We start from the raw sequence: 26,026 nt of genomic DNA, 5'->3' as shown, positions 1-26,026 counted from the left end.
TGTTGCGTCCATGCTAGGTCCTCAGATGTTGACACCCAGGAACTTGAAATGTCTCATTCTCTCCACTTCTGATCCCTCTGCAAGGATAGGTTTAGTGTTACTTCCACTGTGGGAAATTGTTGGCTGAATCTTCTGCTTTGATGAACTCCTGTTTAGCTATGTTTTAACTTTTTCTTACATCTGAGAAAGTATTCAAGTTTCAGTGTTGCAGTGTACTGTAAGGTCTGTAAGGTCCCACTTGAGTTGAGTTGCTCTCTCCAGTCCTAATTCCACCACAAATGCCAGATGTCAAATCATTGCTCTGAAGTACAAATGCTTGTTTTAAACACCGGACACCCAAGAGTAATTCTTTTCTTCATGGGAGATTGGCAGGGTCCAACATTTAGTCATAATTCCAGAGCAGACACTCTGGAATTTTTTGGCAATCTGGAGAATGAGAGAGTACAAAATATGAGGATTACACAATGGAATAAACATGGTTATTTTCCCTGTTGTATAGTTGGGCAAACTCATATTGTTTTCTCTGGAGCATTGGAGGTTGAGGGCAGACCTGGTAGAGATCTATATAATCCTGAGAGACATGCAGAGATGGGATAGTCAGTTTTTTCCTGACTAGAAATGTCAAATATTAAATGCACTGCTCTCTGTGTATTTTAAAAAAAAACAAACAAACAAAAAATATTTACCTCTGACATCCCACTATAGTCACTTCTCTCCTAATCATCTTGAAATTGTTCCCCCTCATATTAGCCATTTCCACCATGGGAAAAACTCTGGCTATCCACTCAACCTATTTTTCTTATGCCTTTTATCATCCTGTACATCTCTATCAAGTTACTTCTCATTCCCTTTGCTCCAACGAGAAAAGCCCTAGCTTCTCTATCCTATCCTCATAAGACATACTCACTAATCCAGGCAGCATCCTGGTAAATCTCCACTGCACCCTCTCCACTCACCCTTTGAGAGTTAGATAGAACTCTTATAGATAGCGGGGTCAAGGGATTATGGGGAGAGGGCAGGAACGGGGTACTGATTGTGTATGATCAGCCATCATCACAGTGAATGGCGGTGCTGTCTAGAAGGGCCGAATAGCCTACTCCTGCACCTACTGTCTATTGTCTAAAGCTTCTACATCCTTCCTATAATGAAGTGGCCAGAAATGAACACAATAATTAAATTAGCACAACCCCCTAAGGATGCAAACATGTGATACTGCAACATATTCCCATGACTGATTCTCTAAACATGCGCTGCTCCCTCAGCTCTGACAGTGTGTCTCTCCAGGGGCACAATGCTCCAAGCATTGCACCTTTGACACTATAGCAGCCCCTCAGCAATGGCCCTTCTTCAGATAATCCACTTCTTCATGTGAATCAGAACCTTAGTTGCAACAGTGGAGACTGGCACAACCCCTCCAGTTGCACAGTGTTCCCTTTGCACTGTTTCTTAACAGAACAGTTCTCCCTCAATATCCCTCTTTGACTGCTTCCTTAAATTTAATCTTTACAGTAACAGTCTCTCAGTATCTCCCTTTCACTGTCTCAGTGCACACCTCTGCTGTTACAGTGCTTCCTTGGAATGTCCTGTTACATTGGAGCACTTGCTTAGTATTACGCTTTCAAATCGTACAATGTTTCCTCAGTCCTGCCCTCTGACAGGGTAATATTACCAGCTGACAATGCAACACTCCCTCAACATGTTGCATTCTTAGAACTGAGCCCAGCAGTGCAGCACTCTGGGTGTTTCCCTCTATCTGTACATTGATGACTCAGCACAGAAAATACTGCTTTCAATACTATTGCTCTTCCTATGCTGCATGGCTTCATGATGAAGATAACACACGGATCATGAATGAATTCCATTCCTGAGAAGCGCATGTGGAGTGAGTCACAGATGTGCTGTGAGAGCATTCATCAGGAAGGTGAACCCACAAAAAAGCATCCGGCCCCGATGGGGTACCTGGCCAAGTACTGAAGACTTGTGGTGATCAAGTAGCTGGTGTGTTCACTTAAAGCTTTAACCTTTCACTTCAGCAGTGTGAGGTACCCATCTGCTTCAAGCAGGCTTCAATCACGGCAATGCCAAAGAAGAATGTGGTAACCTACCTCAGGGACCATTATCCTGTAGCACTTGCATCCACTGTGATGATGTGTTTTGAGAGGTTAGTGGTAAAACATATCAGCATGTCTTAGAACCAACTTGGATCCATTCCAATTTGCATATTGTCACAACAGGTGCCATTTCATTGGCTCTTCACTCAACCCTGGAACATCAGGACAGCAAAGGTGCATACATCACAATACTCTTTATAGACTACTGTACAGCTAGGCATTTAATAATATCACTTCCTCCAAAGTAATCAATAAGCTTCAGGACCTTGGCCTTAATATCTCTGTGTGCAATTGGATCCTCAATGTCCTCGCATGTTATCACCAGTCAGTTTAGATTGGCAGCAACATGTCCATCAGCACAGAAACAGCACAAGGCTATGTGCTTAGCACCCTGCTGTACTTGCTTTATACTTTTGACTGTGAGGCTATGCATAGCTCCAATGCCATATGTAAGTTTGATGATGACACACTTGTTGGCCGAATTAAAGGTGGTGATGAATCAGCATATAGGAGGCAGATTGAAAATCTGGCAGAGTGGTGTCACAGCAACAACTTCTTACTCAATGTCAGCATGATCAAGGGGCTGATTATTGACTTCAGGAGGAAGAAACAGGTCTATGAGTCAGTCCTCATTGGGGGATAAAAGCTGGAGAGGATTAGTGACTTTAAATTGCTCTGTTATCATTTCAGATTATCTGTCCTGGGCCTTGCCATAAGTGCCAATATGAAGAAAGCACAGCAGTGCTTCTACTTCCTTAATTTTGCAAAGATTCGGCATGAAATATAAAACCTTGATAAACATTTATAGATGGATGGTAGAGAGTATATTGTCTGGCTGCATCACAGCTTTTTTGCACAGTTGTTTTTAGATAATTCTATTGAGTTTCTTGGATTCACAGTGTATGCCCAATAGAAATCCAAACTCAGGGTTGTATATAGTAACATATACATACTCTGATAATATCTTTACTTTGAACAGAAATGGGAAAGTGAGCATTCTCTCTCTCTCTCCTTGTTTTACGGCGGTTGGCACCCAGCTTAGTGGTGCACTACCGCCACCTTCTGCTCCGGAGTGTGCGATAGTCTCACATTCTAAATCCCTTCACCCAATCTCACACACACATACCCTAACCTACACTTTATCCTCCCATCTTTAGCCATCCTAGTACCCTATTCCTGTTTATCCATCATATCCTATAAAAAACAAAAACCCCTGTATCCCTTCAGAAAGCTAAAAATACCCTAAACTGTGCTCTCTCACCCATGCTCAGCAACCCTTTTAATGTGAATTCCTGCACCCCCAGTTCCCTTAGATTAATTCTCATCATCTCTTTCTGTATCCCATACTTCCTGCAACTCAGAACTACATGTTCTACTGACTCCTCTTCCTGACATTCCTCACACAGTCCTATCTGGTGTTTCCCTATCAATTTCAATGTTTGGTTTAGTGCGCAGTGCCCCAGCCTTAACCTAGTCCACACAATTTCCTCTCTTCTGTATCTACTACCTATCCTAGTACCTGCAAAACTTTTTTGTATTTGATATAAATGCCTCCCTTTCCCCTCCTTGTCCCATCTTTCTTGCCACATTTGGTTGATTTTTCCCCAGATAACACACTTAACCTCTGCTTTACTGATGCTAATGTGCATTTCTATATTTTCTTTCTTTAACACCCTCTTTGCCAACTCATCCACCCTCTCGTTCCCCTTCACCCCTACATGAGCTGGAACCCATAGAAATTTAACTGGACCTCCCTGATTTGCAACTCTTGTGACTGACTGAAGGAATTCATGAAGTACATCTTGCCAGCTGTTTGAGTGAGAAGACTTTAAACTTGCTAGAACTGAGGATGAATCTGAGCATATCAATGCTTTGACTAGTCTAGCTTTCTCCACCCAATGCAACGCAACCAACACTGCCAGCATCTCCACTGTATACACCACTAACTTATCAGATGTTCTTCTGCTGATTGCAATTGCTTTTGCTGGTATAACCACCCCAAACCCTGTCACTCCTGTTTCAGGTTCCTTAGCCCCATCTTGAAGTGTCTGCATGCATGGTCAGGCTCTGACTACATTGGCTAAAGCCAGATCACTAGATTCAGCTCACAAACTCAACCACGAATCTCAGCTCTAAAGTGATGGAAGTTCTAAAATTGTTTTAAAAATTATAGGAAACCTTCAGACAAATTGAAATTTTGTTAGTTAGTTCATTCATGTTTGTCCAAAAATTGGGTGTTCATACTCCAGGGCGGAGCTATACTAGATAAGATTTTGATTAATCTGATATATCAGCATCTGGGTCACATATAACATATCCCTTGCTCCCTGAACCTCACTGTTGCCTCAATTCCCATAGGTCGAGGAGACTCACTTGGGTCTCTACTTCTGTTTTCCCTTCAAACTCACCAGTTATTCTCTACTGAATTCACAGGGTCCCCGGAACACTACCGGAGTTCCTGTTCTCGGCCTCCCCAGAAACTTGTTAGTGTCCCGGATACCACGCTCCCTGTAAATTGACCAGGCTCCTGATCCCGTGCACTCTTCCGGGGTCGCGGGAAAATTTATCATAACATTGCAAAGTGGTGAAAACACATTGGGATATTAAATTGGGTTACATTCAGTATTCGTGAAAATCTGATAGTCTGGTTCCTCTAAAGTCTTGAGCATGCTGGGATATCGGAGCTTCACAGGACTTACTATGGAGGGAATGCGGTCGAGATTCACCTGGGTCGGGGCCTCTGGATTTCCTTCAGCACTTCTCTTGTGCTGAGGCTGGAATTCTTGGGGGTTGTTTCTTATGTTCGCCGAACAGGTATTCCCCAGTTACAGGCGCTCGACTTATGGACACTTAAAGACACTCACGGAATCGAGCATTTTCCAGACCAGGGTGGATTGGGGCTTATACGGAGCTGCGGACACCTTCTGCCGGGAGGGTACGGGGCATCTACCGTTCCTGCTCCCTCCCCACCCAAAGTCGCACTAATTGGGTTCTGGGTGGAGCTGAACATACTCACTCCTTCGCTCACTGAGTCAACTAGGCCAGCTGATGGACGCACTTTATATTTAAAGCAAGGTTTATTCATACGATTACAATATCACAAGAATACAATATTGTACATTTTACAGGACAAACACACTATTTACAATTTCATATTATAATACGGTCGTCACTCTCCACGATAAGCGGAAGAAGAAGTCACTGTCCAAACGCACTTGAGCCCCTGAGGTGCCCACCGATCCCTGAAAAAGCCATGGACACCTCCACGCCTTCTCTAGGGACACCTCTGGCGGCCGCTGTTCCCGTGTCTACATTGTTCTCCCGTCTCTCCTGTTCCCACAATCCTCTCCCACACACAAAGGAATTCGGGTGATGGCCAGTTCTCAGGACCCGGGAACGACCTGCATATTGAAACCTTCATAACCCAGTGTTCTGGGGTTATCTGGTGGGCTTCGATCAGCAGGTTCTCAGGATTATTTGCATTGGTACCTCACCAGCCTCTTATCTCGTTTGTAAGAACTATTACACAATATGAGAATACATTTTGCCATGAACCAGCCAAGCAGAAAGGGTGCGCAGGAAACGGGTTTCAGTGATGGACCGGAAGAAGCAGGGCTTCAGTGAGTGAGAGGGAGCCCGGCAAACATTACCTGCTGAGCTGGATACTGAACCTTTGTGATCGCTGAAAAGTCCGTTAGTTGATTATTGGTGTGTTACTTTATTGTCCTTCTAACAGTGTGGAATCCATCAGTTGGTTCCTTTAAGGTTGCTATCGCCGGGGTGGTAATGGGGATACGCTGCCACTGTCTAATGGGGTGCGACTCAAATAGCCTGACAACACAGTCCAGTTCCTGATCTTCATGTGTGGTTCAGCTACCTAGCCCAGCGGAACTGTTTCTACTGACAGGAGAAGGACCAAAGCTGGGTTACCGTACTAGCACTTTAAAACCAGTCACCTCAGGCAGATGCGGCTCGCCAGCCCTGGTTGGCAATTGATCTAGGAGAAGGAAAACTCAGATCTCAAACCTCTGCTGCCTTGCAGCTATACCCACTCATGGGGAAGGCTTTGGGAGTAAACCCTGAGGGAAAAATCTGGAGCTGCAGTCCCTACATTGAGTTTATCGGTGACTGGCAAATCCCGCGACTCAGCTGGTGCCGACGTGTATCGGTCTCTGCTGTTCCTCTCGGTTCATCAGATGCCTGGAGAGAGAGAGCTTGCTACATGGGCAACAGCTTGTTCTCCACATTGTACTGCACAGGCTTGCGTATCTGGACAGCTAGGATGCCACATCCATGGTCAACGCTGACCGACAGAAGCCTCAACAAGCCCATCAATGCCGTTCGCTTCACTCTGCAGTGCTCGCTCAGTATTGTCTCTGACCACTGCTGAAGTCACTAAATACCGCTGCTCTGACAGTGCAGAGCTCCCGTACCACTTCTCTTCAGTATTCTGTACCGGGCAGGAAAATCTCTGACGGACTCGAGCTACTCAGGGATATCATCGACTAAGGGCAGAAGAGAGGGTTGGATGTCTCCCATGTGAGGTCGGATATGGAAGAGGCCTTCGCCATGACACGCCACACATACATTATGGCGTGACTCTAAAAATGGGGTTTGGTAAAGCTGCAATATGTCGCCAGTGAATCGTGGCGACATTCTGTGGGCTATGTACAATACTTCTAAATATATCTCTTTTGAATTACTCTCACTGCAATCTGCAGTGTGTAATTTCCCTTTAAGCAATATACATTTAAATTGAGGTTGGGTGGGACTATAAGGTGTCTGTTAAGGTTTCCTTTTTGTTTTTCTATGCACTTTTACTGTACTATTTAAATGGCTGTGATGTGCTCTTCATGCCAGATGTTGGAGAACTGGGAGACCCAGAATCTCCCGGAGATCTACGCCTGCATGAAGTGCATCTGCCTGCAGCTCCTTGAAGACCGTGTTAGGGATCTGGAGCAGCAACTGGATGACCTTCGGCTTGTACGGGAGAGTGAGCAGATAATTGATCAAAGTTACAAGGAAGTGTGCACCCCAAAGTTACAGGAGGTGAATAGCTGGGTGACTGTTAGGAGAAACGGAAATAGGCAGTTAGAGCAGAGCATTCCTGTGGCCGTTCCCCTCAATTGATGGTGAATTTGCAGAATTTGTTGCCAGATGCAGCTGTGGAGGCCAGGTTGTTGGGTGTACTTAAGGTCGATAGGTTCTTGATTGGACATGGCATCAAAAGTTACGGGGAGAAGGCCGAAAACTGGGGTGGAGGAGCAGAAAAAAAAATCAGCCATGTTTGAATGTTGGAGAAGACTCGATGGGCCAGATGGTCTAATTCTGCTCCTATTTCTTATGGTCTTATGGATACTTGATCTGCTATTAAAGAATGTCTGGGCAGATGGGGCTCGTTAACCATGGATGGTAGCTCATGTTGGAGAAGGAAAACTCCAATTTCAAACCTCCACTGCCGTGCAACTATACCTGCCCATGGGAAGAGCTTTGGGGTAAACTCCGAGGAAAAATCCAAAGTCGGAGTCCCAAAGGTGGCTGACTGCTGTACCCAGCAACTGCATGGCAACTGCTGTAATGCTGCAGGCACCAAACTGTATCGACTTTTGTTGTTCCTCTGGACCTGTCATTAGCATGGAGAGGGGTGTCCCACTGCATGGTCAACAGACGGATCTCCATATCAACTGTGCCCTGGCTTGCGCCCTGGAAAGGCCATCTGGTTACTACCAGAGGCACAGTACCCATGGTCGACCATGACCAACGAAGGCCACACACACACACACACACACACACACACACACACACACACACACACACACACACACACACACACACACACACACACACACACACACACACACACACACAATGATACAGGGCAGGTGACTAAGTTTGTATAGGGAAACACTTTGCATCCAATGCCCATAATGCCATTAGTTTCAAGGTAAATTTGCAAAAAGATAGGTCTAGTCCACAGGCTGAGATTCTAAATTGGAGAAAGGCTAATTTTGATGGTACAAGAAAGAATCTGGTAAGTGTGGATTGTGACATGCTATTTTCTTGCAAAGGAGTACTTGGAAAGTGAGAGGCCTTCAAAAACAAATTTTGAAAGTACAAAGCTGTATGTACTTGTCAAATAAAAGGTAAAGATAACAAGTGCAGGGAGCTTTGATTTTCAAGAAATCTTGAGCCCCAGGTTAAGAGAAAAAAGAAAGTGTCTAGCAGGCATCGGCAGGAGGGAAACAAATGAGGTGCTAATGGCGTACAAGAAATGCAAGAGAACACTTAAGAAAGAAATCAGGAAGGCTAAAAGAAGACATGAAGTTGCTCAAGCACAGAAGGTAAAGGAGAATCCCAAGGGATTCCTTAGATAGGTTAAGAGCAAAAGGATTGCAAGGGACAACATTGGTCCTCTGGAAGATCAGAATAGTAATCCGTGTGTAGAGATGAAACAGATGGGAGAAATCTTAAATACATTCTTTCCATCTATATTTACTCGGGAGATAGACACAGAGTCAGTAGAAGTGAGGCAAGGCAGCATCAACTTCATGGATCCTGTACAGATTATAGAGGAGAAGGTGTTTGCTACCCTGAGGGAAATCAGTGTGTATAAGACCCCAGAGCCAGATAAGGTGTTCCCTCGAACCCTGTGGGAGGCAAGTTCAGAACTTGCCAGGGCCCTAGCAGAGAGTATTTAAACATCCTTAATGACAGGAGAGGTACTAGATGATTGGAGGATAGCCAATGTTTTTTTCCTGCTGTTTAAAAAGGCTTTAAAGAGAAACCAGGAAACTATAGGCCGGTGACATCAGTTGTGGGAAAGTTATTGGAAGGTATTCTAAGGGACTGGATATATAAGTATTTAGAAAGACATGGAATAATTAAGGCTAGTTGGCATGGCTTCAGTAGTAGCTTCAGTTGCTCAGTATTCAGGATGAGGTAGTAAATTGGATTAGTCATTGGCTTTGTAGGAGAAGCCAGAGAGCAGTAGTAGACAATTGCCCCTCTGACTGGAGGCCTGCGACTAGTGGTGTTCTGCAGGGATCAGTGCAGGGTCCTTTGTTGTTTGTCATCTATATCAATGATCTGGATGATAATGTAGTTAACTGGATCAGCAAATTTGTGGATGATACCAAGCCTTGGGGTGTAGTGGACAGTGAGGAAGGTTATCATGGCTTGCAGACAAATTGGCATCAGCTGGAAAAGTGGGCTGAGAAATGACAGATGGAATTTAGCACAGAGAAGCATGAGGTGTTGAACTTTGGCTGGACCAGCCAGGGTAGGTCTTCCACAGTCAATGGTAGGGCACTGACAAGTGTTTAGAAAAAAGGGGATCTGGGAATACAGATACATTATTCTTTGAAAGTGGCGTTCCAGGTAGATGGGGTTGTAAAGAAAGGTTTTGGCATATTGGCTTTCATAAATCAAGGTACTGAATACAGAAGATGGGATGTTATGTTGAAGTTATATGAAATGTTGGGGAGGCCTAATTTGGAGCATTGTGTGTAGTTTTAATCAAGTACCTACAGAAAAGATGCAAACAAGGTTGAAAGAGAAAATCTACAAGAATATTGCCGCGTCCAGAGGACCTGAGTTATAAGGAAAGATTGAATTCGTTAGAAATGTATTCTTTAGAATTTAGAAGACCGAGAGGAGATTTGATAGAGGTATACAGAATTATGAGGGGCATAGATAGGGTAAATACAAACAGGCCTTTTTGTCACTGAGGTTGGGTGGGACTACACCCAGACATCATGGGTTAAGGGTGAAAGGTAAGAAGTTTAAAAGGAACATGAGGAGAAAGTTCTTCACTCAGAGCATTGTGAGAGTGTGGAATGAGCTGCCACCACAAGTGGTTCATGCAAGCTCACTCTCAATGCTGAAGAAAAGTATGGATAGGTACATGGAGAGCAGGGATAAGGAGATCTATGGTCCCGGTGCAGGTCAATGGGAGTAGGCAGTTTAAATGGTTTTGGCATGGGCTAGATGGGCTGACGGGCCTGTTTCTATGCTGTACTTCTCCATAACTCTATGATTAGTCCCAGAAAGCTAATTGGTGTACTGACTTGTTCAAATCACATCTTGTCAGTTGCACAATGCTTTCTATATGAGAGAAGGAGAGTATATGATGGCATTTTCATAGCATCAGTATATCAGTTATTCTGGTTGGTTTATTCCAGGTGGGTAAAATTAGAACACATTTTTAATTTCTCCTGGAAGATGATCTGAATGAATGCTTGCCTTTATATTTTAGTCATGACTTAATATTTTATAGATGTTTAAACATTCATCATGTTAACTATCACTTAAGTCAGGATACTGAGTTTGTGAAAGAGGCAAGCAGTGTTGGATTCTGAATGTCTGGTTCTAAGAAGCTGCAGCACTTTAAATTCAGCTGTCATTGAAACGTTTGCCATGTGCCATGTGGAAGTCAGAGTTGACTTCCAATTTTTAAACATTTTCCATAATTGGTGAATCATTTTAGTTTCTCCTCTAATATAATAAATTTTAGTTTATAACTAAATAAAAATCAATTGATATTTTAAAAACTTGTTGGCACGGGGGATTTCAACTTCCCTAATATAAACGGGGGCATCTTTAGTGGAAGATGTTTAGGTGGGGTTGAACCACATACAAGAGAAAACCTGCACATGCTGGAAATCAAAATAATACACACAATACGTTGGAGGAACTCAACAGTACAGGAAACATCTATGGAAAAGAGTAAACAATCGATATTTTGGGGCTGATACCCTTCATTGGGGCTGGAAAAAAGTAAGTAAGAAAGTGGGGGAATGGGAGGAAAAAGTAGAAGGCAGTAGATGATAGTTGAAATCTGAAGAGGGTGAGGGGTGAAGTAAAGAGCTGGGAAGTTGACTGGTGAAAGAGATAAAGGGCTGGAGAAGGGAAAAATCTGATTGGAGAGTACAGAAAGTCATGGAAGGAAGTGAAGAAGAAGGAGCACCAGGGAAGGTGATGGACAGGTAAGCAGACAATGTGATAGAGGGGAATGGGAAATGGTGACGGGGGCAGCAATTACTGGAAATCGATGTTCATGCCATCAGGTTGGAGGCTACCCAGACGGAATATAAGGTATACACAAAATACACTGCAGATGCTATGGTCAAATCAACACGTACAAACAAGCTGGATGAACTCAGCAGGTCGGTCAGCATCCATTGAAACAAGCAGTCAACGTTTCGGGCTGAGACCCCGATTCAGATTCAGATCAGATTCAGATTCAGTTTGTTGTCATTTAGAAACCACAAATGCAATGCAGTTAAAAAATGAGACAACGTTCCTCCAGAATGATATCACAAAAGCATATCACAAAGCAGACTACACTAGAAAATCTACATAATGTTTGGAAGGGTCTCGGCCCGAAACGTTGACTGCTCATTTCAACGGATGCTGCCCGACCTGCTGAGTTCATCCAGCTTGTTTGTACGTGTGGAATATGAGGTATTACTCCTGCAACTGAATGAGGGCTCATCATGGAAGAAGAGGAGGACATAGACTGACATGTCAGAAGGGGAAGTAGAATTGAAATGGGTGGCCCTGTGAATTCCTGCTTTTTCTGGTAGAGGGCATGGGGGAGGGAAAGGTGTGCATGGTGGTGGAATCCCGTTGGAGATGGTGGAAGTTGCGGAGAATCATGTACTGAATGCTGAGGCTGGTGGAGTGGTAGGTGAGAGCAAGAGGAACTCTATCTCTGGTAGGACGACGGGAGGATGGGGTAAGGGCAGACATATGTGAAATGGAAGAGATGTGGGTGAGGGCAGCATTGATTGTGGAGGAAGGAAAGCCCCTTTCTTTGAAGAAGGAGGACATCTCAATTGTTCTGGAATGAAAAGCCTCATCCTGAGAGCAGATGCAGCAGAGATGGAGGAATTGAGAGAAGGGGTGGCAACTTTACAAGTGACAGGGTGGTACGAGATGTTGTGCAGGTAGCTGTGAGAATCAGTGGGTTTATAAAAGATTTCAGTGGATAAACTGTCTCCAAAGATAGAGGCGGAGAGATTGAGAAAGAGGAGGGAGGTGTTGGAAATGGATCAGGTAATTTTGTGGGCAGGGTGGAAGATGGATTCAAAGTTGATGAAGTCAACGAGCTCTGCATGGGTACAGGAAGCAGCCCTAATGCATCTTCGATGTAGCATAGGAAAAGTTGGTGAGTGATACCGGTGTAGGCACGTGTTCCACATAGCCAACAAAAAGGCAGGCATAGCTGGGACCAATGTTCCTTGTGAATTGCACATATCTTTTGCTACTAGCACACAAGAAGGAATTTAAACTGTGCACATAAGGTTGTCAGCCTCTACCTTGTTGGCATGTTAAATATTTTTCATGATTGTACACAATCACATATCCTTTTCCAGTTTCTGAAGCGGACAGTTTTGACAATGTGGAGTTTGCCTGCAGGCTTATTTATACTATTTTTATTGAAGAAATTATTCAGTGCACACATGTAGTTGTGACTGAGTAAAAAAATTGCACAGCACAAGATTTTTGTGCACACTTGTCATTACAAATTAGAGGGAACATTGCCTGAGTCCCATGCAAATCCCCATGGCTACACCTTTTGTGGGGGAAGTGGGAGGAGACAAAGGAGAAATTATTGAGAGTGAGGACCAAGTCCACCAGATGGAGCAGAGTGGTGGTGGAAGGGAACTGTTTGGGTCTGGTGTCCAGAAAGAAGAGGAGGGCTTTGAGGCCTTCCTGATGGGGGATGGAGGTGCATAGGGACTGGACACCCATAGTGAAAATGAGACAACCAGGGCCAGGAAACTTGAAGTCATTGAAAAGTTCAAGAGCATGTGATGTATCACAGATATAGGTAGGAAGGGACTGAACTCGGGGGAAAAGGTATGCAGATATAAGTTTGGTGGAGCAGGAACAAGCAGAAACAATGGTTCTGTCTGGACAGCCAGGTTTATGGGCATTGAGAAGATGGTAGAATCAGGAGGTGTGGGATAAGGGAACTATGAGGTTGGTGGCAGTGGATGGGAGCCCCCAGAGTTAATAAGGTCAGTGATGGTGCAGGTGACAATGGCCTGGTGCTTCTTAGTGGTTTCTGTTTGAGGGGTAAGTAAGAGGAGGTGTCTGAGAGTTGTTGCCTGGCCTCACCAATGTAAAGGTCAGTCTGCCAGACTACTGCAGAACTGCACTTATGTGCGGGTTTGTTGGTGAGGTTAGGATTGGAGAGAGGAGTGGTAAAGTCAAGACGGTTGATGTCTTGTAGACAGTGTTACATATCCCGTAACTGGATCACTTACCAGCAAAGATAGAGAGGTCCGCTGAAGTCTGATGGTACCATTTTCAAACGTTTTTATTTATAAAGGGGCACAAAAGTAAGGTTAATACAAACATTCAGATACCATAAGTCATCAATACTCAATCTAAAGTGCAGGTATAGTAATAACCAATAAGAAATAAACTCTATCGTTGTCTAGGGGTAATGTATATATTGTCCGCTGTATATCTGAAAGTCTCTTGTGGTCACTGCAGTTCCACCAGCTGCCGTCTGTTGTGGTGTCGCGTTGGTGCACTTTTGTTAGAAAGAGAGAGAGAGATAGAGAGTGAATGAAACAGTTACCCAACAGGTTTTCCAACCTTTAGGAGTTCGGTTCGTCGAAGTCTCGTAGGGAAATGGACGCTCATTTGTGGCCTCCCCTGTAGCTAAGCCGTTCTTCCGTGGTGAGGTCGCCAATCCCAGGCAAGGAAAAGACGCACACGAACCCCACCACCGGCTGTCGCTATCAAAACGCTGTCGCAGGATTTCTAGCGTGTCTTCTGGTGCGTCTGAAGGGGTCGCCCCCCCAGACCCTCCTTTATACTTCCTCACGGGATCGCCGGTGTCAATCTCTCTCTCAACCAGCCCACTTTGCCCGAGGGCTTTACACGTGGTCTTCATGAGACCATAGTCAGAGTCGTTTTATTCTGCTTCCCGGGGGAACGTGGTCTTCAGCACGTCTCCCTCTCTCTCCCATTTCCTGTGTCTATTCAGCACGTCTCTCTCCCTCTTGGGTCATTGACCCCCCCCCCCTTCACTAGGGCTCTTGCGATTCTCACAAAGGAGGGGGCTGGTATCATAACAACAGTTAGCAATGAAAAGATATAGAACAGGCGGCAGACCAGAGCAGGAAGTCCAGGAAGAGGGGGAGGGTTGGATGGGAGTACGACTTTTTGGTGCTAGCTGGAGGTTCCCTGTCAAAGAAGTAGGCATGGAGAAGGAGGCGGCAGAGGAAGAGCTCAGTATCATAGCGTGCGTGGAACTCACTGAGAAGTGGGTGCAGGGGTATAAAGGGAAGGCCTTTGCTGAGGACAGAACTTTCTGCTCCAGACAGGTGAAGGTCAGAGAGAATATAGTGTATGAATGCCAGATGGGGTTGAATTTGTTCAGTGTATTCAGAACAGATTCTTCAATCCATACACAGACAGTCCAATGAGTGGAGAGGCTGTATTGGACCTGGTGTTGGGTAATGAGCCTGGCCGGGTGACTGACTTTCAGTGGATAGGGACAGTTAGGGAGCAGTGGCCACAACTCCTTATCTTTCAGGATAGGTATCGATAAAGATAGGTATGGTCCTTGTAGAAAGCAGGGCAAATTATGAGGGTGTTAGGCAGGAAATAGAAGGGCTAATTGGAAACACTCTCCTCTGACAAGTCCACATTAGACGTGAAAGATGTTTAAAGATCAATTCCACAGTGTATTGGAAAAGTATGTTTTTTAATTTCTTCTGGATAATTATTTGAATCAATGCTTGTCTTTATCTTGATGGTATTTTCATAGTTTAACTATATCAGTTATTCTGATTGGTTTATTCCAGATGGAGCAAAATTAGAACAGATTTTTAATTTCTCCTGGATCAATGCTTGTCTTTATCTTTAGGACAGGGTGAAATATTTCATAAATGTTTCAATACTTATCACATTAACTATTAACACTAAGTTACTGAGTTGTGAAAGAGGCAAGCACTGTTGGATTCTGAATGTTTGGATCCAAGAAGCTGGAGCACATTAAATTCAGCTGTGTACAGTAAGTTGGTTAAGAAGCTTATGGAATGTTTGCTCTTATTAGTGGGGACAATGAGTTCAAAAATCAGGAGGTTATGTTGCAACATTATAAAACTCTAGTTAGGCCACATCTGGCATATGGCATCTGATTGCCCCATTATAGAAAGGATGTTGAGACTTTGGAGAGGGTGAAGAATAGCTTTACCAGGATGTTGCCTGGGTTAGAGGGCATGTGCAAACATGAGATGCTGGATAAACTTGGGTTGCTTTCACTGGAGCGCCGGAGGATGAGGGGAGATCTGATTGAGGTTTACATGATTATGAGAGGCATAGATAGAGTGGACAGAGCGTATCCATTTCCCAAGGTTGAAATGTTTAATACCAGAGGGCATGCATTGAAGGTGAGATGGGGTAGTTTCAAGGGGGATATGAGAGGTGTTCTTTTACTGAGAGGTGTGGATGCCTGATATGGTGATAGGGGCAAACACATTAGAAGCAGTTAACAGACGTTTGGATGAAACATTACAGCACTGCAATCGGTCCTTCAACCTGTAATGACTGTGCTATTCATGATGCCTAATTAAACTATATCTGTCTGCACATGTCCCTATCCCTCCATTCCCACAGGTCCATGTGTCTGTCTAAATGCCTTTTAATGACCACTATGAAGTCTGCTTGCACTTGGTAATGCATTCCAGGCACCTACCAGACTCTACACATTAAAAAAGAACAACTCCTTTAAACTAAAGCTATGCCCTCTAATATTTGACATTTCTTGGCTGGGGAAAAGACTGACTATCCTCTCTCTGGTGGTGCTGAGGATTAAATAAATGTCCATCAGGTATACCATGCCTCCAACACTCCAGAGGAAAGAAGACAGCTCTGTCCAAACCACCAGCAGAGAAAGTGAGCATATTTACACCATTGTATGAACCTCAGATTAATTGATAACTCTATGTCACCCCAAATTGCACCAATATCAAGGGGTTTCTGTTCCTATTTTAAAGAAAATGTTGGACCCTCCCAATCTCATATTAAGGAAAGAATTCTTCTTAGTTATCCAGAGTACACAACAGAAATTCACACTTCCAGTGAGGTCCTTCCAAATGTCCAGTAAAACATTCACTGCTTTATCCCACCAAATTGCCTTGGCAGTAGTTCTTCACAGCAATGGTCTGATATACAGTATTGGATTGGAGTTAAGGTTGGGAAGAGCAACTCAGGTCAAGTAGGGCTTTACAAATGAGAAGTTTAAACTTCAACACACCACAACAATGAAACCTGATCCCTGAGTGAGACATAAGAAAAAGTTATAACATCACAAAACAGGTGAGCTGTAAAGTGGCAGAAGATTCAGCTAAGCAGTTCCCACACTGGAGCCAACACTAAGCTTGTTTAGGTGTTGAACCATTAATCACAAAACCAGGCAGTAGATCCACCTTGTGTTCTGAGCTGAGCTTGAGATTTGGGCCAAACACCCATCTGCAAAAGAAAAATGAGAAGAGATTGGTTGTGCAATACTGTGACGGCAAACAGGATTAGTGAAATGACCTGCCTGCTTACCCACCTGTATTGAAGCCTTAAGTCTCTCCTTGCTGCTCCTCTACACCACTTTAATCATCATCGCAACTGCCACCATCAGCCCCAGCAAAGGAGCTGCACCACGAGGCTCCCCAACTCCTACTCACCAAGTAAAGATTGGTAAATTGTTAATATTTTAATATTGTTGTCACATGTACCGAGGTACACTGAAAAGTCCTTGTACTGCAGGCATCCACACAGATCATTGCATTACAATTGCACATTGGGGTAAAAATAACAGAATGCAAACCAACTTGTAACAGTTACAGAGAAAGTAGAGTGCAGGCACACAGTAAGGTGCAAGGGCCACAATATGCTTGACTGTGACATCAAAACTTAAACTTGCCGTACTATGGAACTCTACAATACTGTTATAACAGCAAAATAGAAGCAGCCCTTGATCCCATCAGTGTGCGCTTTCAGGCTTTCGTACCTTCTGCTCAGTACAAGATGGGGGAAGAAGAAAGAATGTATGGTGCGGAGCTTAGGAGAATGGGGTGATCTTATGCATATTAAGGAAGGAAGTCATTAAACTGGAAAAGGTGTACAAAATATTTGCAAGGATGTTGCCAAGAAAGGTGCACTTCAATTCGAAGGGGAGATCGCATAGCCTGGTATTATTTTCCCTTGAATGAAAGAGGTTGAAATATATAGAATAATGTATAAAATCATAAAGAGCATAGAGAGGATGAACACACAATCTTTTTCCCAGGATTTGGGATCAGGAATTTTAGGACAAAGGTTAAGGTGATTCAGGTTAAAATGTAATAGAAACCTGAGGGCCAACATTCTCAAGCCAAAGGTTGTCATCATAGGAAATGAGATGCAAGAGAAAGTGGTTTTGGCAGGTACATTAACAACATTTTTTTAAAAAATCACTTGAACCAGTAGATAGACAGGAGATGTTTAGTAGTATATGGGCCATGGTAGGAATCTTGGTTGGCATAGACCAGTTGTGCAGATGGGCCTGTTTTTGTGCTGTAAGGCTCTATGACTTCACTGAATATCAGTCATTTCCCAGCCAGGTATTGCCCATTGGACAGTCAGGCCTTGACCCACAGGCCCAATTGCTTCGCAGTTGTTTTTTTTCCTTGAGCATTTCTTTGTTTCTTTGGCCCACAACCCATAATTGTTTCTTGCAACTGAACACAAACAAGAGAAAATCTGCAGATAATCTAGCAAATAATAACTTTCAGCAAGGAAATGGGATATGTTTTTAGAAGAAAGAAATGTTCAGAGGTGTGTAAGAGAAGAATGGAGCTGCTTAATCAGGTCCTTCAAAGTGGTAGACAGGGTGGTAAAGAAAGCCTACAGGATTTATTAATCAGGGCATAAAATGTATTTTGTTTTATTTAGAGATGCAGTATAGACCTGCCCTTGCCGGCCCAATGCACCGCACCACCCAACAACCCACCTATTTAATACGAGCTTCATCATAGGACAATTTACAATGACGAATTAACCCACTAGCTGGTACGTCTTTGGACTATGGGAGGAAACTGGAGCACCTGGAAGATATCCAGGCAGTTCATCGAGAAAACGTACAAACTCTTACAGACGGCATTGGAACTGAACTCTGAACTTCACTACCATGGTGTCCTGTGAAGCTATGGTACAAATTTACTGAGGAAATACATAATCAGGTCATTCAAGGAGGTAGGTAAGGTGATGAACAAAGTGTACAGGATGTGAGTGTTCATTAATATGGGCACAGAATACAAGACCAATGAAATTATGGTACAGATTTATAAACATTACCTAGGCTACATCCCAGGTATTTGATACATTTTTAGTCACCAGCCTAGAGGAACAATTTGATTGCATGGGACAGAGTGCACAGGAGATTCACCATTTTATTGGGATGCAATGTTTCAGTCAAGAGGATAGGTTTGATTTGCTGAATGGGAGGAGGCTGAGAGAGGAGCTGATGGCATTATACAAAATTGCTAGGTGCATTGAAAGGAAAACTGTACAAAATGCTGAAAGAACACAGCTTTTCTTTTACTGCAGTAGTTTGTATACTGCTCCCACTTGATTTCTTTTATAAAACAGCAGTAAACTTTTCCCCAGAACAGAGGTGTTTATTACTGTAGAGGTAGGTTTAAGGCAAGGAATAAGAGATTTAAAGAGAATATAGAGAAGATTTTTTTTTAATTAAAGGGTTAGTGGGAGATGGGGATGCTTTGCCTAAGGGCTGGTATAGGCAGAAACTCTCACAGCATTTAAAAATTATTTTGATATTTATGAAGTATAAGAAGCTGTAGAGAATTGTTGATACAGTCAGCTCCAACATGGGCAGAAACAACCCCACCATCGAAGACATCTTCAAGAGGTAGTGCTTCAAGAAGGTGGCATCCATTATTAAAGACCCTTGCCATCTGGGACATGCCCTCTTCTCCTTTAATGCAATCAGGGAAAAGGCACAGGACTCACAAAGAAGACCCTATTCAGAAACAGCTTCTTTTCTTCTAACATTAGTTTTTTGAATGGTCACAAACCCATGAACACAACCTCATTATTCCAATTTTTGCACTAATTACTTAATTTTATAATTGATGTTATTTTTCAGTCATGGAGCATTACAGCACAGGAGTCCATTTGGCCCATCTAGTCCGTCAAAGTGCCATTCTGCTTACTCCCTTCAATTCACACCTGGCTATAGACCTACATACTCTTCTCATCCACATACCTTGAGCTGGCCGTCTTACCTCCAGCTAGCAAATCTCACTAATAATGATAGTATCATAAGTTCATGAGTTGGTCCATGTTCTAAGCTCATATGCCTTTTATGTCTTTGCACTGTACTGCTGTTGCAAAAGAACAATATTCATATCATAATTCTGACAAGCACTTGAGTCATCGAGGAAGAGAAGGCCGAAGTACAGACCAAGTACTGGTTGGAATAGACTGGCACCAGAGGATCAGCATGTATGTGGTAAGCCAAATGGCCTCCTTCAGTGCCATATGAATTTAGGAACCATCACAACAGAATGATGCAAATTCTGTACCGTACAATGACCTACCTCCCTGCACCATCATTGTCTCTGGCAGGCTGCTGTGCTTGACATGGCAGGTATAGATGTTCGCATCATTGTCCTGCAGCTCAATGACTAGTTCCATCCAGTATGTATCACTGTAGTTTGGTAGCACGGTCACCTTGTAGCCTTCGGAGATAACCCGCCCATTCTTCTGCCAAGTGGCATTGATAGCACGGGGGTAGAAGGGAGTGATGATGCATGAGAGACTCTCGCCTTCAGTCGCTGTTGGTCTCTTTTTCATCACCTGAACCTCTGGAGCAACTGGGAAAGAATGAAGAATTAACATCACTAACTCAACACAAACTTATGTTATCTTACCATTACAAATGAAAGTTACAGTGTCCAAGAGTGGGACTCTTACTCTTTACTGCCTCAGACCAGGACCTGCCTCACCACGAGTTACTATCCTGCCTGAAATCATCTCCCCAGCTCAAGGCCATGCAGACCATAGCCAGCAGTAATTTTCATTCATCTGGCAGGCCTAGATCAAGGTTACAGTCACCATTACCAATCTTCACGTCACCCATAGTCCCAAATCAATATTATCCTCATATTCTAAGATTGATCATGCTGTCATCATCCCAAATTAAGTTTATCTTACCAGCCTTAGTTGGGAGAACCTTCAAAATTCCTGATCAAGAGATGCTCTCAATGTCCTGGATTGGGAGATATATGACTGTGTCTAAATAGAAGTTTTCACTCTATCCCTGACTTAGACATCATTAGTCACCTTCAACTGAGGTATCCTTCACTGTCCTAGATCAAGAGATCTCTCACTACCCCAGATAAGGACATTGCTCACCACTCAGAATTGGGAGATCCCCCAGTGTCGCAGATTGGGACCTCTCTCATCTTCTTGCATCAGAACTCCACTCACCAAATTTGATCAGGGCACTCTGATTGTGAGTTCCCTCACTGTCCTGAATCAAAAGCTCCCTCACAAACTTAGAATCAGTCTGTCCCCATCCATCTGGGTTCAAGACATCTCTGAACATATCAGATCAGGAGTCCATCAATTGTCTGAAGCAGGAGTTCCCTCACAGAGCTTACAGTATGAAATCAGATGTTCCACTTGCCTTGCCTTTCAAGCTCCTCTCTGCCAAGCTGAAGACCTTTCTGCAAATACTGAATGCAGGTACTGTTCAGCATATAAATTTCAGGAATATCAGCAATATTAACTTGCTGAAGATAACTATTTAACAATGCCAGGACACCAGTGGCAATACACTTCCCGGTAGTGAAGTCACAACTGAGCTCTCCAAAATCTTGGCAACCAATCTTGAGGAAGGTTTTGAATGTATTTGCAGATTGCGTGCAGCCCAGAAGCCCCTGGATGTAATCGATGCCTGGAAAGGACCAACAGGTTAATCTGAGTTAGTAGCTGAATATTCAAATACTTCAACCATTTCCATCTGCATAACGTCCTGCTAAACATGTAAGTACCATGTGCACTGTCTTGTACAACACTTTCTTGGAAGGGTGAAGTATATGGCATGTACCCTTTGACTCTCATTCATGTTTATCGATGTACAATATAAGCATCATAGCTGTGATGGTATGCTCATGATCACAAGAAGGAGAAGAAGAAGAAAGTCCTTAACTTCGAGTGGAGTCATCAGGACTGGCATTTTTTTTTTTTTAGCAAGCTTTCTTATTTTTATGAGGCCAAGTTGTTAGCTCGGTGCTCAACCCAGCATGGCTGGAAAGCGTACTAGGGACCCGGCTGGATTCGAACTCGGGAGCCTTCGCTCTTAAGTTCGGTGCTGATGCCACTATGCCACCAGCCAGCTCATGATTGCAAAAAACTGCAGAAAGTTATGGATATAGCTCAGCACACACAGCCCCCCTCCATAGATTCTATCTACATTTCTTGCTGCTTCAGTAAATCAGACAACATAATCAAAGAGCCCATCCACCCACAAGTTTTAAATTGGGGTAGGGCAAATTATAAGGGCATTAGGCAGGAACTAAGAAGCGTTAATTTAGAACACTTTTTCTCTGCCAAATCTACATCAGACTAGTGGAGCGTGTTTAAATATCAATGGCTAGAGTACAGGAAAAGTATGTTCCTGTTTAGAAGGAAATATGCGGATGGAAAGATAAGAGAACCTTGGATGTCCAGGGAGGTAATGAACTTAATCAAGAAGAAAAAGAAAAGTTATGTAAAGCTTTGGAAGTGAAAATCAAACAAAGCACATGAGAAGTATAAACAAGCCAGAAAAGAATGAAAGAAGGGAATTGGGAAAGCCAGGACAGGCCATGAAAAATCCTTGACAAGTAGGATTAAGGTGAATCCCAAGGCATTCTACACATACTTTGGATAAAAGCATAATTAGGGAGAGGGTGGGACTACTCAAGGATGAAGTGGGAATTACTTACTGTACTTGGATGCTAAGAATGTGAATGAGGTATTTAATGAGTTCGTTGCCTCAGTATTTACTGAAGAAAAGGATATGGAGGACCAGGAGATCAGTACTGAGTGTAAAATATGTTAGGCATTTAGAGGTCAAAGAAAAGGCAGTGTTGGGCCTCCTAAATAGGAGTTCCCACACTATCTGCGACTTGGACATCATTAGGAGTATTAAGCTGGATAAGGTCCCAGGGTTTGATGGGATTTACCCGATTCTTGTAGGAGGTAAGAGATGAGATTTCTGGACCCTGGACCAGTATTTTTGTGTACTATCTAGCCACAGGCAAGGTTCTAGAGGACTGGTGAGTGGTTAATGTTGTACTGCTATTTAAGACGGGAACAAGAGAAAACCCTGGGAGCTATAGGCCAGTGAGTCTCACATCAGTTGTAGGGAAATTGCTGAAGAAAATTCTTAGGGATAGGATATATGAGCATTTGGAAACCCATGGCCTAATTAAGGAGAGCCAGCATGGCTTTATGTGTGGCCAGTTGTACCTTACCAACCTAACTGAGTTTTCTTTGATAAGGTGACAGAGAGATTGATGAACATAGGGCAGTGGATGTTGTCTACATGGATTTTAGTAAGGCATTTAACAAAGTCCTTCATGCAAGGCTAATCTGGAAAATTAAGATCTATGGGATCCATGGCAAATTGTCTGTTTGTATTCAGAACTGGCTTGCACGTAGAAGACAGAGGGTGGTGGTTTAAGAGACTCATTCGAGCTTGAGGTCTGTGATTAGTAGAGTTGCACAGGAATTTGTGCTAGGACCTCTGCTCCTTGTGACTTATATAAATGACCAGAATGAAAATGTTGCATTGGTAAATTTGTGGTTGATATCAAGATTGGTGGAATTATGGATAGTGTAGACAACTGGCAAAGGTTACAGCACAATATAGATCAGTTGCAGATATGAGCTGAAAAAGTGGTAGTTGGAGTTTAACCCAGATAAATGTGAGGTGTTGCACCTTGTAGGGCAAATGCAAGGAGACAATACTGTTAAGGGCAATGTCCTTAACAGTGTTGCTGAGCAGAGAGATCTTGGGACCAAGTTCAACGTGGCTACACAGGTCGATAAAGTGGTTAAAATGGGATGCTTGCTTTTATTAGTTGAGGCACTGAGTTCAAAAGTCAGGAGGTTACGTTACAATTCAATAAAACTCAAGTTCAATCACATCTGGAGTATTGTCTACAGATCCGGCCAACCCACCAGAGGAAGGATGTTGAGGCATTGGAGAGGATGATGAAGAGGTTCACCAGGATGCTACCTGGTTTAGAGGGCATGTGCTATCCCAAGAGGCTGGATAAACATGGGTTTCCCTGAAGCATTGGAGGTCAAGGCTCGATCTGATAGAGGTTAAAGGGGGTGTGATTAGAGAACATCTGCTTTCCAGGGTTGAAATGTCTAATACCAGAGGACATGCGTAGAAGGTTAGAGGGGTTAGGTTCAAGAGGGATGTGATGGGTAATTTTTTTTTACTCAGAGTCATGGATGCTTAGTATAGAGGTAGAGGCAAATACATTAAACGACTTTAACAGACATTTGGATAGGCACATTGATATGAGGAGGATGGAGTTATATGGATATAGTGTAGGTAGGATGGATTAGTGTTTGGGTGTTTTTGATCAGCTTTTTAGCCAGTTCAGCACAACACTGTTGTGCTCTTCTGTGTTCTATGACATTCTCTCTTCTTCCCCATCTCATAGGGCAGAAGATACAAAAGCCTGAAAACATATATCACCGGGGTCAAGTGAAATCTTGACCTCACAAACACCCGTATTATGGCTTTGCACCTTACGGTCTGCTTTCATTGCATTTTCTCTATGACTGTAACAATTTATTCTGCATTCTGTTATTGCTTCCTCTTGCACCTCATTGTAATGTGATAATGAAATGACATGTACAGATGATGTGCAAAACGAAGTTTTTCACTTCACCTTAGCAGATATGACAATAACAAAACAATTTACCAATGTACAATGAAGCACACAAAGCCATGTATAGGCATGGCAAAGAGCATGGGATCACAGTGTTCTGCGTGCAGTGTGTGATGCACACGACAAGATCAGTAATAAACGTGAGCATGAGAGCGTGGCATAGTGGAATATTGATGGTGGAGGGGGTGGTCCGTGCAGAGTGTACATCATTGCATGATATAGTGCAGGGGTCATGTTGAATGACTGTGTACTGCACATCAGTGTGTGTAGAAGGTAGCACACCAACATCTTTGCTTAGAAGTCTAAGGAGATTCAGCATGTCATCTGACAAATTTATAGAAATCATGTCCTCATATCGAAACTCTCTCCGATTGAGGACAGTTACCAGTGAAGGTGACATTCATCAAGAGGGACAACCACCATCAGAGCTGCGTCCTCTTCTCCATGCTGCCATCAAGCAGAAGTTACAGCAGCCAGAAAACCCACACTTCAAGGTTTAGCACCTTTCCCTCCACTGCCATCAGGTTCTTGAACCAACCTGAAAAACCCCAAGATTACTTCTAAAGATTTTTCTCTTAATTTGCACAAGTATCATTATGTTTTTGTACTAATGTAAATTACATGTAATTTTGAATTTTACTTTATATTAACTTATGTTTGTTAGACCCGTACAAAGCCAGAGAGGCAGTGGGTCTGATTCTCACTGTTTTTCAGAGGAGATCAGTGTGGAGTGAGTGGTGGGTTCTCAGAAATAGATCCTCATAGTGTTTTGAAGTGCAAAATTTCTCATGAACGTGTGAGATACAGAAGGAATGCTTTTAATTGCAGGTAAATATTTGTTACAGAATGTTGAGGGGGGCATATAACCTGTGAAAGATTTGAAACCAAGGATAGGAATTTTAAAACTGATACAGCTTAACTGGATCCATTGAAAGTTCAACATGTTGTCAGTGTGCAAGTCACTGTGAGCCTTGAAGAACATTGGAGATCAAAGACACGTACTAAATATCGAGATGAATGGAGTCAGATTCTGAGAAAGGAGCTTTTTAATCATGTCCAGGATCCCTTTCTGGTTTTTCCAGTCTTGAGCTGAAAAGCCATCCACGATCCACTGTTGCTTGGCTTCTACCGCCTGGAGGGTGCTGTCATGGTAGTATATCTGCAAGTCGTCCAACATCCCAACCATGGAGATGTATGGCAGCTCAGGAACGTTTAGCGAATGGAGGTAGAAATACGTCAAGCTGTGGGAGACTGAAAAAAAGAAGAGTGTGAGAGAGGAGTGCGAGAAAATAACTAAGGATGCCCTCCATTTATAAGGCACAACTCAAAGGTCTGATGGAAAACTCTCTACTTGCCCAAACTAATACACAGGCACACAGATACAGGTCTGGATTAGACACCCTCCTAGTGATTGGCTCCCCATCCACGTGGAACCACCACCACTGAAACAGGCCTCATTGCATCGGCCATGTATAAATCCCAAGCAGGTCTGGATAGAAGAACCAAATTGCAGTGGGGACAGAAAATGAAGGGTCCCAATCCTCCAAACTGTTGAGCATCTTCGGTATCACCATTGAACATACTTGGACAGGGATGCAGATAGGAAATGTTTAGAGCCCAACTTAGATGGTAATCTTGACTGACGTGGACCTGTTGGGTCTAAGTGCCTGCTTCTGTGCTATGTGGATGTACAGTAACAACTGCTGACACTGTCACTAACTGAGGACTTGTCCAAAACTTGAGAGAGCACAGACTTAGTACTACCTGGACCTGAACACCATCGTGGATATATGCACACCTTGAGTACTGCAGCAGTTCAAAAAGGCAGCTCACAGCCACCTTCTCAAGGACCTCTGGGGAATTAAACAGTGGTTCACCTTGCAAATCCAAGTCCATGAGTGAATAAAGCAAATAAAATATTTTTAAAATGAAACC

The 26,026-nt window shown here is 43.3% G+C and overlaps 1 protein-coding gene across 2 annotated transcripts in view; it reads right to left on the bottom strand.

The window, feature by feature from the left end:
• Positions 1-13,427: 13,427 nt before the first annotated feature.
• Positions 13,428-26,026, bottom strand: part of LOC140716775 (antigen-presenting glycoprotein CD1d-like) — a 31,066-nt gene continuing 18,467 nt past the window's right edge. For both annotated transcript variants that reach the window (XM_073029663.1, XM_073029652.1), the window contains 5 exons: positions 25,094-25,342; positions 20,821-21,090; positions 19,730-20,005; positions 16,693-16,805; positions 13,428-16,607 (listed from right to left, as the gene is read on the bottom strand). In XM_073029663.1, the coding sequence (XP_072885764.1) occupies positions 16,729-16,805; positions 19,730-20,005; positions 20,821-21,090; positions 25,094-25,342 (872 nt within the window). In that variant the 3' untranslated portion in view covers positions 13,428-16,607; positions 16,693-16,728. The remainder of the gene's footprint in view (positions 16,608-16,692; positions 16,806-19,729; positions 20,006-20,820; positions 21,091-25,093; positions 25,343-26,026) is intronic.

The sequence above is a fragment of the Hemitrygon akajei genome, chromosome 2 (assembly GCF_048418815.1).
Source record: "Hemitrygon akajei chromosome 2, sHemAka1.3, whole genome shotgun sequence".
Taxonomy (NCBI): Eukaryota; Metazoa; Chordata; class Chondrichthyes; order Myliobatiformes; family Dasyatidae; genus Hemitrygon; species Hemitrygon akajei.
Note: the sequence above shows the minus strand (reverse complement) of the source record. Positions and strands in the feature narration are given on the sequence as shown.